The 15,000-nt window shown below is 49.8% G+C and overlaps 1 protein-coding gene across 1 annotated transcript in view; it reads right to left on the reverse strand.

The window, feature by feature from the left end:
• Positions 1-15,000, reverse strand: part of megf6a (multiple EGF-like-domains 6a) — a 160,271-nt gene that overhangs the window by 132,694 nt on the left and 12,577 nt on the right. The window contains exon 4 of the mRNA XM_061259149.1: positions 4,107-4,211. Coding sequence (XP_061115133.1) covers positions 4,107-4,211 — 105 coding nt within the window. The remainder of the gene's footprint in view (positions 1-4,106; positions 4,212-15,000) is intronic.

A 15,000-nucleotide genomic window follows, 5' to 3' on the forward strand; every position in this document is an offset into this window, starting at 1 on the left:
GTACCAGGCAGAGCGGGAGAGCGTGTGTGTGCATGTGGATTTATGGGTCTGTGTGTGTATGTGCGTGTGTTTACAGGTACAGTGTGTGCTTGTGTTTGTGTGTGTACTGGATGTACCAGGGAGAGCGGGAGAGCGTGTGTGTGCGTGTGGATTTATTGGTCTGTGTGTGTTCGCCCCTGTGCGTGCGTATGTGCATGTGTTTACAGGTACAGTATGCGCTTGCGTATGTGCGTGTGTTTACAGGTACAGTATGCGCTTGCGTATGTGCGTGCTTTGCAGGTATGTCCATGTATGTATGTGTGTCTCGGTGCGTGTGTATGTGTGTGCACCAGCAGGTATGTCCATGTATGTATGTGTGTCTCGGTGCGTGTGTATGTGTGTGCACCAGCAGGTATGTCCATGTATGTATGTGTGTCTCAGTGCGTGTGTATGTGTGTGCACCAGCAGGTATGTGCGTGTGAGTGTGCCTCTGTGCCCTGTGGAACCGTTTGAGTTCTGTTTGCAGCGCATTAATAATTTGTCTAGAACAGACACTTAACAGCTGCGGGCAGAGCTACAACGAACGGGCGTGTTTGAACAATCCTTATTAACGAACGGGCGTGTTTGAACAATCCTTATTAACGAACGGCGTGTTTGAACAATCCTTATTAACGAACGGCGTGTTTGAACAATCCTTATTAACGAACGGCGTGTTTGAACAATCCTTATTAACGAACGGCGTGTTTGAACAATCCTTATTAACGAACGGGCGTGTTTGAACAATCCTTATAAACGAACGGCGTGTTTGAACAATCCTTATTAACGAACGGGCGTGTTTGAACAATCCTTATTAACGAACGGGCGTGTTTGAACAATCCTTATTAACGAACGGCGTGTTTGAACAATCCTTATTAACGAACGGCGTGTTTGAACAATCCTTATTAACGAACGGCGTGTTTGAACAATCCTTATTAACGAACGGCGTGTTTGAACAATCCTTATAAACGAACGGCGTGTTTGAACAATCCTTATTAACGAACGGCGTGTTTGAACAATCCTTATTAACGAACGGCGTGTTTGAACAATCCTTATTAACGAACGGCGTGTTTGAACAATCCTTATTAACGAACGGGCATGTTTGAACAATCCTTATTAACGAACGGGCGTGTTTGAACAATCCTTATTAACGAACGGGCATGTTTGAACAATCCTTATTAACGAACGGCGTGTTTGAACAATCCTTATTAACGAACGGCGTGTTTGAACAATCCTTATTAACGAACGGCGTGTTTGAACAATCCTCATTAACGACCGCCGCTGTCCCTACACGAGGCGTGAGGGAGGATGATGTTTCAGACGCACTGCCGGTCTGGGGCTCTGGAGGACAGGGGGAGCTGGCGAGCTGTCCGCTGGCGGAGTGTTTTAGAGCCCCGTAAACTGGCCCAGACCTCTCACAGCAGCTGAGTCTCAGAAGCCGTCCCTCCCTCAGCTCTGAAGTCCCACTAAGCACCTTTGAACTTGCTGGAGCCCGAACGGCCTGGCCTGGCCACCCCCACGCCATTTGGACAGCCTGAGCTTTCCACAGCCCTGGAGACAACGAGAGCTTGCGAGCGCACCAGGCTTTCTTAAAAAAAACATTATAAATAACTTATAATTATGAATTACTTTACTTATGTAACGGCATGCTTTATTGTTTTGCATGTAACTGCACGGATCTGTGATTTGTGTTATTGTTCTCAGTTGGCGTAACTTATATTTAGTTATGCTCGCAGTTATGCAGCGTTTGCTGGTCAGGGAATGGTGTTAACCAAAGGAATGCTATTAGCAAAGTCTCTAGCCACCGTTCACATAACTGGAAAGGAATGTTTCTGTCATTAAGAAAACGTTTGGTAACGCTATATTTTACAGCCCGTTATTTACCTAGTATTTACTGTGTAAATACCAGGTACTTATTCGATAACTGTTTAGATTCCAGAGGCAAGTGCTATGAAACGGGCTGTAAAACGTATTTATGTAGTACTTACAGTACACATGGTACTTCATAGTACTTCACTGAAATCAAGGTACTTGCCTAGCCTAATAATTTACGCAAGTAGCTGTGTACTTACCCAGAAAATACTAGGTCATTAAAGTGACTGTAAAATAAAGCGTTACCAAATACTTATCTAAATTTAAATAGTAATCTGTCAGAGATTCCATCCAACATACACGCCGCAGGAGTAAGATTCTAAGCACGAGGTTTGCAGCCGAAGGCACAGACCCTCCTGGCTGCGGAGACGGCCCGTTTCTGTCAGCGGGGTGAAGACTCATGAGCCGAGAGTCTGCAGGCAGGGAGTCAGGGGGAATGGGGAGGGGAACGGGGCGGGGGGGAGGGGGCTGGGACGATGACAGGGTCCGGAGGTGTCAGATTGTGGGAGCGGAGAGAGAGACGGGCCCGGTGGTATCAGGAAGGCTCTGAAACAACAGTAGGCCGATTGCGGGCCCTCGATTCCGATTCGGCCCTCACGCTGGGCGCAGGGGCCTACTGAGCGCTGTCAGTCAGCCAAGCAGACGGTAGGCCTCAGTCTCTCTCCTTACATTACATGACATGACATGACATTATTGGCATTTGGCAGACGCTCTTATCCAGAGCGACGTACAGTTGATTAGATTAAGTAGGAGACAATCAGGAGACAATGCAGGGTTCAGGGCCTTGCTCAAGGGCCCAACGGCTGTGTGGATCTTACTGTGGCTACACCGGGGATCGAACCACCGACCTTGTGGGTCCCAGTCAAGTACCTTAACCACTATGCTACAAGCCGCTCTCTCACACTGACACAGGGGCCTACTGTGCGCTGTCAGTAGGCCTCAGTCTCTCTCTCACGCCGTGCTACACAAGCCTACTGGACACTGCAGTTTCCCCATTCAGACCACGACTGCACCGTCATTGCTACGCTACACGCTAAACAAAATGGTTCCAGCAGAACAGCGGGTCCTCACTCCCGGCCCTGGAGAGCCGCAGCGTGTGCTGGCTTTTGTTGCTACTCGCCACTTCAATCAATTAAAGCAGGTACTCACGCAGCTAACTCACCTCACCTGGTTCTTGGGTCTGAATTAGTCGCTGATATTGAGGTGAAAACAAAAACCGGCACCAGCACGGGTGGCCCCGAGGAGGAGTCGAGCCAAAGAACCCTTTCAGAACCCATTTTTCTAAGAGTGTGCGTCAGTTTTTTTAGCGACAGCGTAGCTAACTGACTTCTGAAAGTGCCCACCCCACGGCCGGGATGGAGGAGGTCAGAGGGCTGCCGGTCCCCCCGTGCTAGTCCACACCAGAGAGGGGACGGCAGGAAGGAACCCCCCAAACCCCCCAAACCCCCCAAACCCCAAAACCCCGGCCCCCAGATCACCGAGACGTGTGCGGGTCCCAGGCGCAGTGAGGGAGCGGAAGGTCAAACTCAGAGGTCTGAAAAGCCTCATGATCAAAACAGTAGAAGAAGAGGCTCTGGGGGTGGGCGGCCGTGAGGAAAAGCCGGAGGCCTGGGCGGACTCAGTCTAACAGTCAGTCGCCTAATATCAGCGCTCGCTTTCTCACGCTGGGCTGATCCAAGTATAACTTATATAACTGAACTTGGAACTATGGGAAAATGGGGGCACTGAACAAAGAGCAAATATGCCCGGATTTTCCAACATCTAAAGTGCACCACCGTTTCAACTTTTCAATAGTCATGTTCCTTAACTCAATGTACAGACACACCTTTGATATAGACCTGCTCAGGGCAGCTTTAAGGAGCCATAAAAACCGTGCAGAAGGCCACAGACCATCAGCACAGACCATTAATGTCGCAAAACAAAAGCTGCAGAAATGGCTTCCCCGGGTTTGGCTTTGTTCAAGCCCAATTAGAAGGGATTATATTATGGGTTATGATACAGGTCCGGGTTCCAAAAGAGTAGTTTATCTGAAATGCTGACATGATGTTTTTTTTTTTTTTTTTTTTTTAAGATAATCTCTCAAACCTTTCTATAAAAAAATAAAATAAAAAAACGCTTTAAAAGGCCACAGCCGGGAGGCGTGTGAACGGGTGATGTGTTCTGACAGGCAGCTGAAAAGAGCACGGTGGGTACAGGGTGTACAGGGCTGGAGCACTCACCGTACTGACAGCGGGGTCCGTCAAACCCAGCGGGACAGTCACAGACCTGCGAGCCCCCCTCCTGACACTGACCGCCGTTAAAACACACGCCCGTGCTGCACACAGCTGAGAGAGGGAGAGAGGGAGGGAGAGGGAGGGGGAGAGAGGGGGAGGGAGGGGGAGGGAGAGGGAGAGAGAGGGGGAGGGAGGGGGAGGGAGGGAGAGAGGGAGAGAGAGGGAGAGGGAGGGAGAGGGAGAGGGAGAGAGGGGGAGGGAGAGAGAGACAGAGAGGGAGAGAGAGGGGGAGGGAGGGAGAGAGGGAGAGAGAGAGGGGGGAGGGAGAGAGAGACAGAGAGGGAGAGAGGGAGGGAGGGAGAGAGGGAGAGAGAGAGGGGGAGGGAGAGGGAGGGAGAGAGAGACAGAGAGGGAGAGAGGGAGCGATGATAGTGGGAGGGAGAGAGAGGGATGGAGGGATAGAGGGAGGGAGAGAGAGATAGTGGGAGGGAGAGAGAGGTGGAGAGGGAGAGAGAGGGATGGAGGGATAGAGTGAGGGAGAGAGAGAGGGAGGGAGAGCGAGGGAGAGATGGAGGGAGAGAGCGAGGGAGAGGGAGAGAGGGGGGGATGAAGGAGGGAGGCAGAGAGAGAGGGATGGAGAGTGATTACTTTTGATCACACATTATTTTTGTGAATGAGTTTCAGTTTGGCAGTCATTTGTATCATCAAAGAATTTTAATACAAGCACAGTAACACACAGAAATAAAATATGGATTAGAAGAGACATATCACACATTATTTTCACTATCATTAGAAACACAATAGCAGGGCAAATCAACAATTATGAGAGGGGGGGCAGACAGACAGAGAGAGAGAGAGAGAGAGAGAGAGAGAGAGCTGGTATAAAATCTCACAGGAGAAATGAACTGCACCGTGTAGAGAGTAAATGGAAGCTGGGGAGGGTAATGAAAGGTAAACCTGCTGAAGAGGAAACAGGTACGCTCTGTCTGGATTAGACCTTCAGTGCTCTTCCCAGGCACTCTGCCAAGGCAAGAAAAATAAACCGCCTGAATTCATCCGCAGCTGCCTAAACCTCTCGCTTTAAAATGAAATGAGAATGCAATCCGTCAAATATGAAGACTAACATCAGGGCTCGGAAATGAAAGGTGAATGTTGTAAATTGATTTCTCAATTTAAACACTGTCAGTACAGTCTCAAACACCCCTCAAAATAAAAAAATTAAAAAAACTTGAAAAGAAATCACGTAGGAAAGGTTGTCTGTGACGATCTGATTCAACATTCTTCAGATGGAGATTCCATAACTGGGACATCAACTGCTGACAGCGGGATTATATAATCTTCATTTTATACAGTCCAAACTGCCTCCGCGATCTTCTAAAAAAAAACACATTAAAGGCTGTGGCCAGAAACACAGTAATGGAGTGGTTACACACATAGACACACACACACACACACACACACACACACACGCACAGGCACATTCACACACTTGTTCAAATGACGAACTGCTCTTTTCTTGGCTGGTAAATCAGTGCTGATTTGTTCAACGGTTTTTCCACAATCTAAAAAAAGGCCGGAGTCTCATTTCAGGAAGAAGGGAGCGCAGAGAGCCCTGCCCGGTGTTCGGTCTGTTAACACACTCATCGACCTGCTCTTTGTCCTGTTCATCACTCGGATTAAAGGCTCTTACATGGACAAAGCCGGTTCGCCTTCCCCTGATTGAAATTCCAGTTATTGGATCAGGGAGTACCTCCGGCTGTTTTATAGACATGATGTATCCTCAGAAACTCCTCAGAAGCTCTTTTAAATCTCATCCACACCGTGAGTCAGCAGAGGAAAGGGTAAATCAAAGTGGATTTAAATGTACAATTTTTATAAATGTAATATGCGTTTGAGCCTTTTTCTCCCAGTTTGGAATGGCCAATCTAATTGGTCATCACATCTTAGTTATTTAGCTGACCCTTTTAGCCAAAGTGACTTACAGTTGATTTAACTAAGCAGGGCCAATCCCCCTGGAGCAATGCGGGGTTAAGGGTCGAGCCCAAGGGTCCAACAACTTCACTGATCTTATTTTGGCAACGCAGGGGCTTGAACCAACAACCTTCCAGGCCCCAGTCATGTCCCTTAGCCTCTAGACTACAGGCTGCACCCAGGACACAGTGCTCAAACCTCTCTGTTCTTGATGCAGGAGAGTACAGATAAGGATTTGCTCTCTTCCAAAACATGTGATGACAGCCGTCAAATCTTATCACACTGTAGTCTATTCCGGTGCTCATAGACCAGAGTCAAAGGAAGACATTACACGTGCAGCTCAACAGTCAGATGGCCCCTGCAAATTGAGCAGGTCAAGCTGGCCATAAGCTAGTGCTGGTAGCTTGTCTGAGCTGGTAGCTGGTCGGCCAGATGGTCGACCACTGACAATTCACAGATAAGGTCACATCAGAACTATAGCCTAGTGGCTAAGTTGCTTGACTGGGACCCAAAAGGTTGGTGATTCAAACCCCAGTGTAACCACTACGAGATCCATGCATCCTTGGGCCCTTGAGCAAGGCCCTTAACCCCACATTGCTCCAGGGGGGGATTGGAACCTACCTACTTGATCAAATCAACTGTAAGTCGCTCAGGATAAAAGCGTCAGCTAAATAACTGTGATGTGACATAGAACTGATGCCCTGATTTCAGCTAAATGTACTGCACACACAGAATGGCCTGCAAAAGTGAATTGGGGGGGGGGGGGGGGGACCGTAAACATTCACGAGCCTCCTAGCAAAGCGCCTTTATGAATACACGAAAGTGTGGAAGTCCGTAAACACATGAAACTCCTGGAATTCCAAGCTGCCCCGATTTAAAGCTGCCCCGCAGGGGAGACTTGGGAACGCCGCATTCCGCACGCTCCCGCCAGTCTCCTCCGGCGCGCCGAGCTCCTGCTGTCGGGAACGGGACACAGCTCCGTAAACAGAGCGGAGGGAACGGGACACAGCTCCGTAAACAGAGCGGAGGGAACGGGACACAGCTCCGTAAACAGAGCGGAGGGAACGGGACACAGCTCCGTAAACAGAGCGGAGGGAACGGGACACAGCTCCGTAAACAGAGCGGCGGGAACCGGACACAGCTCCGTAAACAGAGCGGAGGGAACGGGACAGCTCCATAGACAGAGCGGCCGACACGGAGAAGCGCACCCGCTCAGATACGCTCCGCGCCGTCACACTTCAAACACTCGCGAGACGGAATGGAGACGGCGGAGACTGACGGCGAAGATCGCGACCCCCGAAGGTATGCACACGCAGGGCCTCACGCTCCCGTGTACACACACTCTCACACACTGTTTATTCCTCCCAGGAATTTTGGCTTCCCTCCACCGCTTCCCGATGACACATGACAGGACCTTCGAGAGAGAGAGAGAGAGAGAGACCTACCCCAGAAAAAGTTCACCCCCGGACTTCTTATCTCATTCCTCTGCTTTCTGCATGACTTCTTAAGATTTTTCCTCTCTTAATTAAAACTCCCTTTTCCCTGTTCACGGAACTATGCGGGATCATTCCGAGAAAAAGTTGGAGAATGTGATTTCTGAACAAGTAACAGACAACAGAGGCATAGTGATCAGCCAGTCTTCAAAACTGTATTTGCAATTCACTCTGTGCTGTCTTTATATCAAGAGGGGCAGGAATCACAGACAGCCAGACAAACTGAAAACAGGAACAAGGTGAAGGAAGACTACAGGCAGAATGGAGAAGTCCATACACACACAAACAAAAACTAGGTAATCTGCATGGGAGAAGGCCTAGTGACTGTAGAATGTAGCCACGCCAGCTTGACCGGCTTGAACATTGAGCTGGCCAAGCTGGTCATAAGCTGGCCTAGCTGGGTATGTAGCGTAGTGGTTTAGGTAAATGACTGGGACACGCAAGGTCGGTGGTTCTAATCCGGTGTAGCCACAATAAGATCCACACAGCCGTTGGGCCCTTGAGCAAGGCCCTTAACCCTGCATTGCTCCAGGGGAGGATTGTCTCCTGCTTAGTCTAATCAGCTGTACGTCGCTCTGGATAAGAGCGTCTACCAAATGCCAATAATGTAATGTAATGTATGAGCTGGTCAATCAGCTAGTGCTGGTAGCTTGTCTGAGCGGGAAGCTGGTCAGCTGGCAACCAGCTGTTTCAGGACATAGCTTGAGCTGGCCAAACCATGTCAAGCTGGGAGCTGGTCTGAACTGGTCAGCCAGCTACCAGCTGTTTCAAAACCTGGCTTGAGTGTTTTCGTCAGCAGTGAAAGCCTCTCTTTCCAGCCCAGAGGCAAAAACCTGGCCGCACTCCTGCACCCACGTATTTAAAATTTACAGTAAAGCAACAGTATCCTGGGAGATGGCCCAGTAATTCCCAGCTATCGCTGCTAGTGGGAGTCGCATTAACGGAGGAGGCCGTGTGTAAAACGCCCCTGGGAGTAGGCCTGGAGCCGTCACAACGTTTACAAAAAAGATCAACATCCTCAGATTCTGCAAGGCAAAGGGCAGAACACAAAAGCACAAACGTCATATCTGAACCATCACGCCAACATAAAATACCACACTTTCAGGGGAAAAAAACTTCTTCTGTAATCTTTATAAGTAGCTTAGAATCAACACTTCCAATTTGGGCCAAATACCACTTGAGTCAGTTAATACTCATGACCAAAGGGGGCAGGGAGAGAATTTTGGCAACAGTTGAATTGGCGATTGGCGAAAAAAAATCCTTCAAAGGAATATTTTGTGCAGTGGGGGGGACGGGTCACTTTCTTTTGTTTTGTTTCTTTTTTGGCGTGATGCCTTGGGTTTAAGTCACCGAAGATCATTTACAAAGGAAGGTTGGCCAGAAACATCAAATGCACATGAATAGACTGACCAGGGAAGGTTGGAGGGGGGGGGGCTGTGGGGTGTGTGTGTGGGGGGGGGGGGGTTACAAACCGAGGGCGGGGGTAGAGCGGTGGAGAGCGTGGACAATGGAATCATTAAAAGTTCTGGCTTTCAAGCGCTCGCGAGTTCCCAAAGTGTCGGGCCCCGACAGGCAGTCTAAACATCCCAGCAACTGTCTGGCCCCGTCCTCTCTCACTCCTGGGCCAGGCCCCGGCACATTCCGTCAATCACAGAGAGAGAGAGAGAGAGAGAGAGAGAGAGAGAGAGGGAGAGAGAGGGAGAGGGAGAGAGAGGGAGAGGGAGAGAGAGAGGGAGAGAGGGAGAGAGAGAGAGAGCGAGAGAGAGAGAGAGGGAGAGAGCGAGAGAGAGAGAGATGAGAGGGAGAGAGAGAGAGGGAGAGAGAGAGAGAGGGGAGAGAGAGAGAGAGACAGAGAGAGAGAGGGAGAGATAGAGAGAGGGAGAGAGAGAGAGAGAGAGAGCGAGAGAGAGAGAGAGGGAGAGAGCGAGAGAGAGAGAGGGAGAGAGAGAGAGAGAGAGAGAGGTGAGAGAGAGAGAGAGAGAGGGAGAGAGAGAGAGACACGGTCTAACTCCCCCCGACGGCCACTTCCACGCTCAGACTTCTCAGTCAATGGGCCCCATCTCCGCAGGAAATTACCTGTTGATAAGCCCTTCCTCTCGGCCACTCTCAGTGTGCATTTCTCCAGGAGGTCACGCAAGGGACGCGGACAGTCCTTCTGAGGTCGACACAATAGGAAAGAGGAGGAAACTTTCGTTCCAGCGCTGTCGGAAAAGATTCCCTTACATTGGGCTTTCTGGGGAAAGTTGAACTTGCGGGAAGGACAGACGAAAAGGAGAATGCACAATGTAGTTCAACGTAGTTGAATTACATTTAAACATTATTGACATTAATACATTTTATAATGGCTGCTTCTGGTATCTGGCCCATAGGGTGGTGCTTCTAGATTAAATTTGATTTGATTCTTCAAAATGCATGTACTGTTCGTCCAAAACATTACATGGTTTGCCAGGAGAACAGATGCCAAATCCGGGTCAAATATCCGGACTCTGAACAAATAACTGCCGCACTCAATAGCCAGAAAGGCAGTGATTATTTTCCAATCTACAGGTGAAAACGTCCAGCAGGACAGCACCAATCGGACGACAGGCATTGCTCAATGTCAGCGATAACATCTTACATTGTGTTTGGTAGGACCCAATGAAGAGGTCAACGAAGGAATCGTAACCTGCTTGTTTCGGCTGAGGAACCCGCACTTAAAGACGTTTAACAGCATGTCCCTATGGCTTTGTGATAACAGTCCCGTCGCCTTGTTGCGAGGAAGGTACAGGGCTACACTAGGCTATAGGCACCTTAGCCACTAGACTATAGGCACCTTAGCCACTAGGCTATAGGCACCTTAGCCACTAGGCTATAGGCACCTTAGCCACTAGACTATAGGCACCTTAGCCACTAGACTATAGGCACCTTAGCCACTAGGCTATAGGCACCTTAGCCACTAGGCTATAGGCACCTTAGCCACTAGGCTATAGGCACCTTAGCCACTAGGCTATAGGCACCTTAGCCACTAGGCTGTAGGCACCTTAGCCACTAGGCTGTAGGACCCTCTCTGGGAGCAGGGAAAGTCAGAGTGTTGGTTGGTTTCTGAGCCAGCCGCCCCCCCCCCCCCCCCCGTAAAGCCCCCCAGGCATGTGGTAATCGCCCTCGGAGGCGACGGCCTCAGGCCCACGGCCAGGCCCCGGCGCGGTGACTCTCACACGCAGCTGTCCCTCTGATTGCCCCGCTCCGGCACAAAGGAGCCCTGTCAGAGGGGATTAGAAAACTCACACAGAGGGAGAAGGTCAATAAGTCTACACCCCCTAACACCCCATCCCTACCGCCCCCCTCCACATACACACACACACACACACACACACACACACACACACACACACACACACACACGCATACACAGAGGGAGAAGGTCAATAAGTCTACACCCCCTAACACCCCATCCCTACCGCCCCCCTTCACATACACACACACACACATACACACACACACACACACACACACACACACATACACATACACAGAGGGAGAAGGTCAATAAGTCTACACCCCCTAACACCCCATCCCTACCGCCCCCCTTCACATACACACACACACACACACACATACACAGAGGGAGAAGGTCAATAAGTCTACACCCCCTAACACCCCATCCCTACCGCCCCCCTTCACATACACACACACACATACACACACACGTACTCTCTCACACACACACACACACACACATACACACACACGTACTCTCTCACACACACACACACACACACACATACACACTCACACAGAGGGAGAAGGTCAATAAGTATACCCCCCTAACACCCAACCCCCCCTACACACACACGCACACGCGCACTCTCTCTCACTCATACACACACACACACACACACACACACACATCTACATACATACATACATACATACACACACACCACCCCCAGGCTTCTCCCTCCTCCTACTTGCCCTTGGAACAGCAGGTGTCTGTTGAAGTTCAGCCTCGTTGGACTTCAAATGTGAAAACACATGTTTAGGAAACAGTGTGTGAAGTCTTTGGCTTGTCACCCCGTTACCAAAACCATCTTTCCCTATAAAGGGCAGAGGATGTGGATCTGCGGTAGTTTACTGCCCTTGAATACAGCTACATTCTATGAGAGCTGAACTCAAATTAATAGTGTTGTAATGAGCAATGGACCTGACTCATAAAACAGAACGAAATAACTTTTGATGAAAATGCAAATTTTTAATATTGTGTAAAATTAGGACATATATTTGGCAAGATCATATAAAGTAAGATCATACAATCTTTCATTACAATAGGCCTGACCGGATTGATTACCATACGTGAGAGACAGGTCAGCCCAAATTCCAGGGATATGATTCAGTAATAAACAAATCATCAGTTACATATTTTATTAACAAATCATGCTCTTGTGCTGACTGGACTGGACAATTAGAGGCAAAGATTCAAGCCAACTCAACCATTGGCCAATGACATACTTGGCTCGTATGCGAGAAACAATCAAGTCACGGGAAATATGAATACGAAACAGCAACTTCCTTTTCCAATCTTTCTAGAGAAAAAGTATCGGGGCAGTCAGAGAGAACGTCACCCCAGTGAGATGTATGGCTTCCTTCAAGGGACAGGACATTCCATACTGTATGAAAAAGTGGAGGGTGAGACTGGAGGGTGAGAATCCCTGGAGAGAGAAAACAAACATTTCCTGCAGGCAGAGGGCAGCCCGCCACCTGGATGTGATGTTTACACGCGGACTGCGTCAGAGCCGTCGGGCAAACAGCGGCGGCTTCGCTACGAGAACACTAACGAGTTAGCAGACGCAGCACGAGCTCAAACAGCGCTGAGTGTGAGACACACACGCAGGCACAAAGACACACCCGCACACACACAGACGGAAACAGACACACATAGACACACACACACACAGACGGACACACACACACACACACACACTCACTCACTCACCCACACACACACACACACACACACACACACAGGCAGACACAAACACACACACACACACAATCACCCACACAATCACCCACACACACACACAGACGGACACACACACACACTCACTCACCCACACACACACACACACACACACACACACACACACAAACAGACACACACACACACAATCACCCACACAATCACCCACACACACACACACACAGACGGAAACAGACACACATAGACACACACACACAGACGACACACACACACACACACACACAAATAAACACGAGTGAATGCACTCATGCATGTATACCGTGACAGATGCACAGTCACCTAGACACAGACACACACACGCACACACATGCCCATGCACACATACACACCCACATGTACATGTACACACACACGCCCATGCACATACACACACACACACACACCTACACGCACATGCACACATACACACAAGCCCACACACTGGCACCAACGATGGGAAGTCTCCCAAAAAGACTTGGCTGACTATATCTGCTCCAAATGCAGTTTGGGAAGGCCCCAGTGACCCCGGAGAGATTTAAGTTCTAGAACATTCCATCGCAGCCCCTCTTAGAGACAGCTACACCTTCCCCTGCCCTCATCACACTGGACTTCACAGCACTTGTCATCTCCCATTGTCTCCCATCGACAAATCACAAGAGTATCCCTCAAACGTTTATGCGCCATTAACCCGCGAGCATCCTACAGGTACCGCGAGGAGCCCCGCATTCCACGGATGCCACAGACGGCTCCGAGCAGCCGCGGACTGGACCTACCCACGTCCGCCCCAGTCATTGTTACTGGTGCCATTGTGGGGGGGGCCACAATAGCGTCCCTCTGAAACCAAGGCCCACCCACGCACTGAAGACGTCTTCTCTTCTCTTCCCATCACAAGGCCATTAGAGGGAATGTCCCCCCCCCCCTAAAAACCCAACAAAGGGACCAATCAATGAGCCTTTCAGCGGCTGAGGGGGATGGCAAACGGGTGGGTGCATTGTCCCTCGCCCGTCTTCCCGTCTGTTGAGACCCCGTCGCCCCGTTTTTTGGGTCAATACCGGCCATATTTCCACTTCTGACTCCCCACGACCCGCCCATTCACCCAAGGCCCTGACTCATTGTTTAACACTGGAATGTTAAGCGGGGGGTGGGGTGGCTCTGAAAAAGACGTCAGGGGACTTCAGCTCAACGTGAATCGACCGGAGGGCCCGATTAGTCCCCTTGAGCTCTGTCAAGTGCTGTCCCACTCCATGGGATTACACAGCCCTCCAAACGGAGAGGAGGCTTCAACACACAGTTCCTGTTCTCCTCTGGACCACAGAGTTCAGTAAACCAACAGAGGAGGAGGAGGAGGGGGACCAAGGGGCAGGGGTGTAGCACCAGCAGATATCTGCAGTCTCAGAAATAAGGTGACAGGAGGAGGTATATTCTTGTTCATTAAGGATCAAGTTTCCCAAATGTAAATGTAAATGAAAGTAACAAAATGTTCTCTTCAGGTACAGATTTGCAAGCAAATAAAGGTACATTAGTTACATACTGCTGGCTAGGGATAAAATACAATGGGGTACCACCTTCGGCGACAAGAATTTGGCCCTTTTTAGTAACTTTTTGTATCTTTATTTCTGAGAGTGCACAGAGAAAAACAAGTTTTTCCAACTTACAACTGCCAACAAAAGAAGAAGCAGGCCCTAATTTACAGCAGGTGTAACCTTTTGCATGGTCTGACCGCAAACTGTAAAACTCTTGTTCAAAATGTAAAACTTTTGTCCGCATTTATCCTGCTGCATTCTGGGCCTGGCGTCCAGCCGGGGGAACGTGGAGGACCCGGCAGGGCCGAGTCTTCTCCTCTCCGAAAATCTCATTTTCCCACAGCGGGCCATGGCAGGAACCGTGAAAAAAAGCGCACGTCACAAACCGTCTCACCGCCCCCTGAGTCACCCCTGAATTTACTGCTGTGGGAATTCTCAGCCTTCAGAAGGGCTTCGCCTCGGTTGCTACGGGCAACCAGTAAAAACCGCCCAAAAATCGCGAATCGTCAAACGCGGTGCGGAGCTGACGCCGGGGGGCGTGTGGAGGAACACGCAATATACGGCTTCGCAAATTATTCCGGAAAAAATCACAGGAGCCCCTCTGCAGAGGGGACGGTGTGTCGCCTAAAGAAGAATACAAGTAACAAAAAATAAGGACTGAACTCATTATTTCATTATAATTGACCAAGAAATAAACTGCGTAAATGTTTCTACCTCGGCCTTCGTCAGCGCCAGATAAGCTCCCTGAGTTATCACATTACATTACATGAATGGCATTTGGCAGACACTCTTATCCAGAGCGACGTACAGTTGATTAGACTGAGCAGGAGACAATCCTCCCCTGGAGCAATGCAGGGTTAAGGGCCTCGCTCAAGGGCCCAGCGGCTGTGCGGATCTTATTGTGGCTACACCGGGGA

Source organism: Conger conger, chromosome 10 (assembly GCF_963514075.1).
Source record: "Conger conger chromosome 10, fConCon1.1, whole genome shotgun sequence".
In the NCBI taxonomy this organism is placed as follows: domain Eukaryota; kingdom Metazoa; phylum Chordata; class Actinopteri; order Anguilliformes; family Congridae; genus Conger; species Conger conger.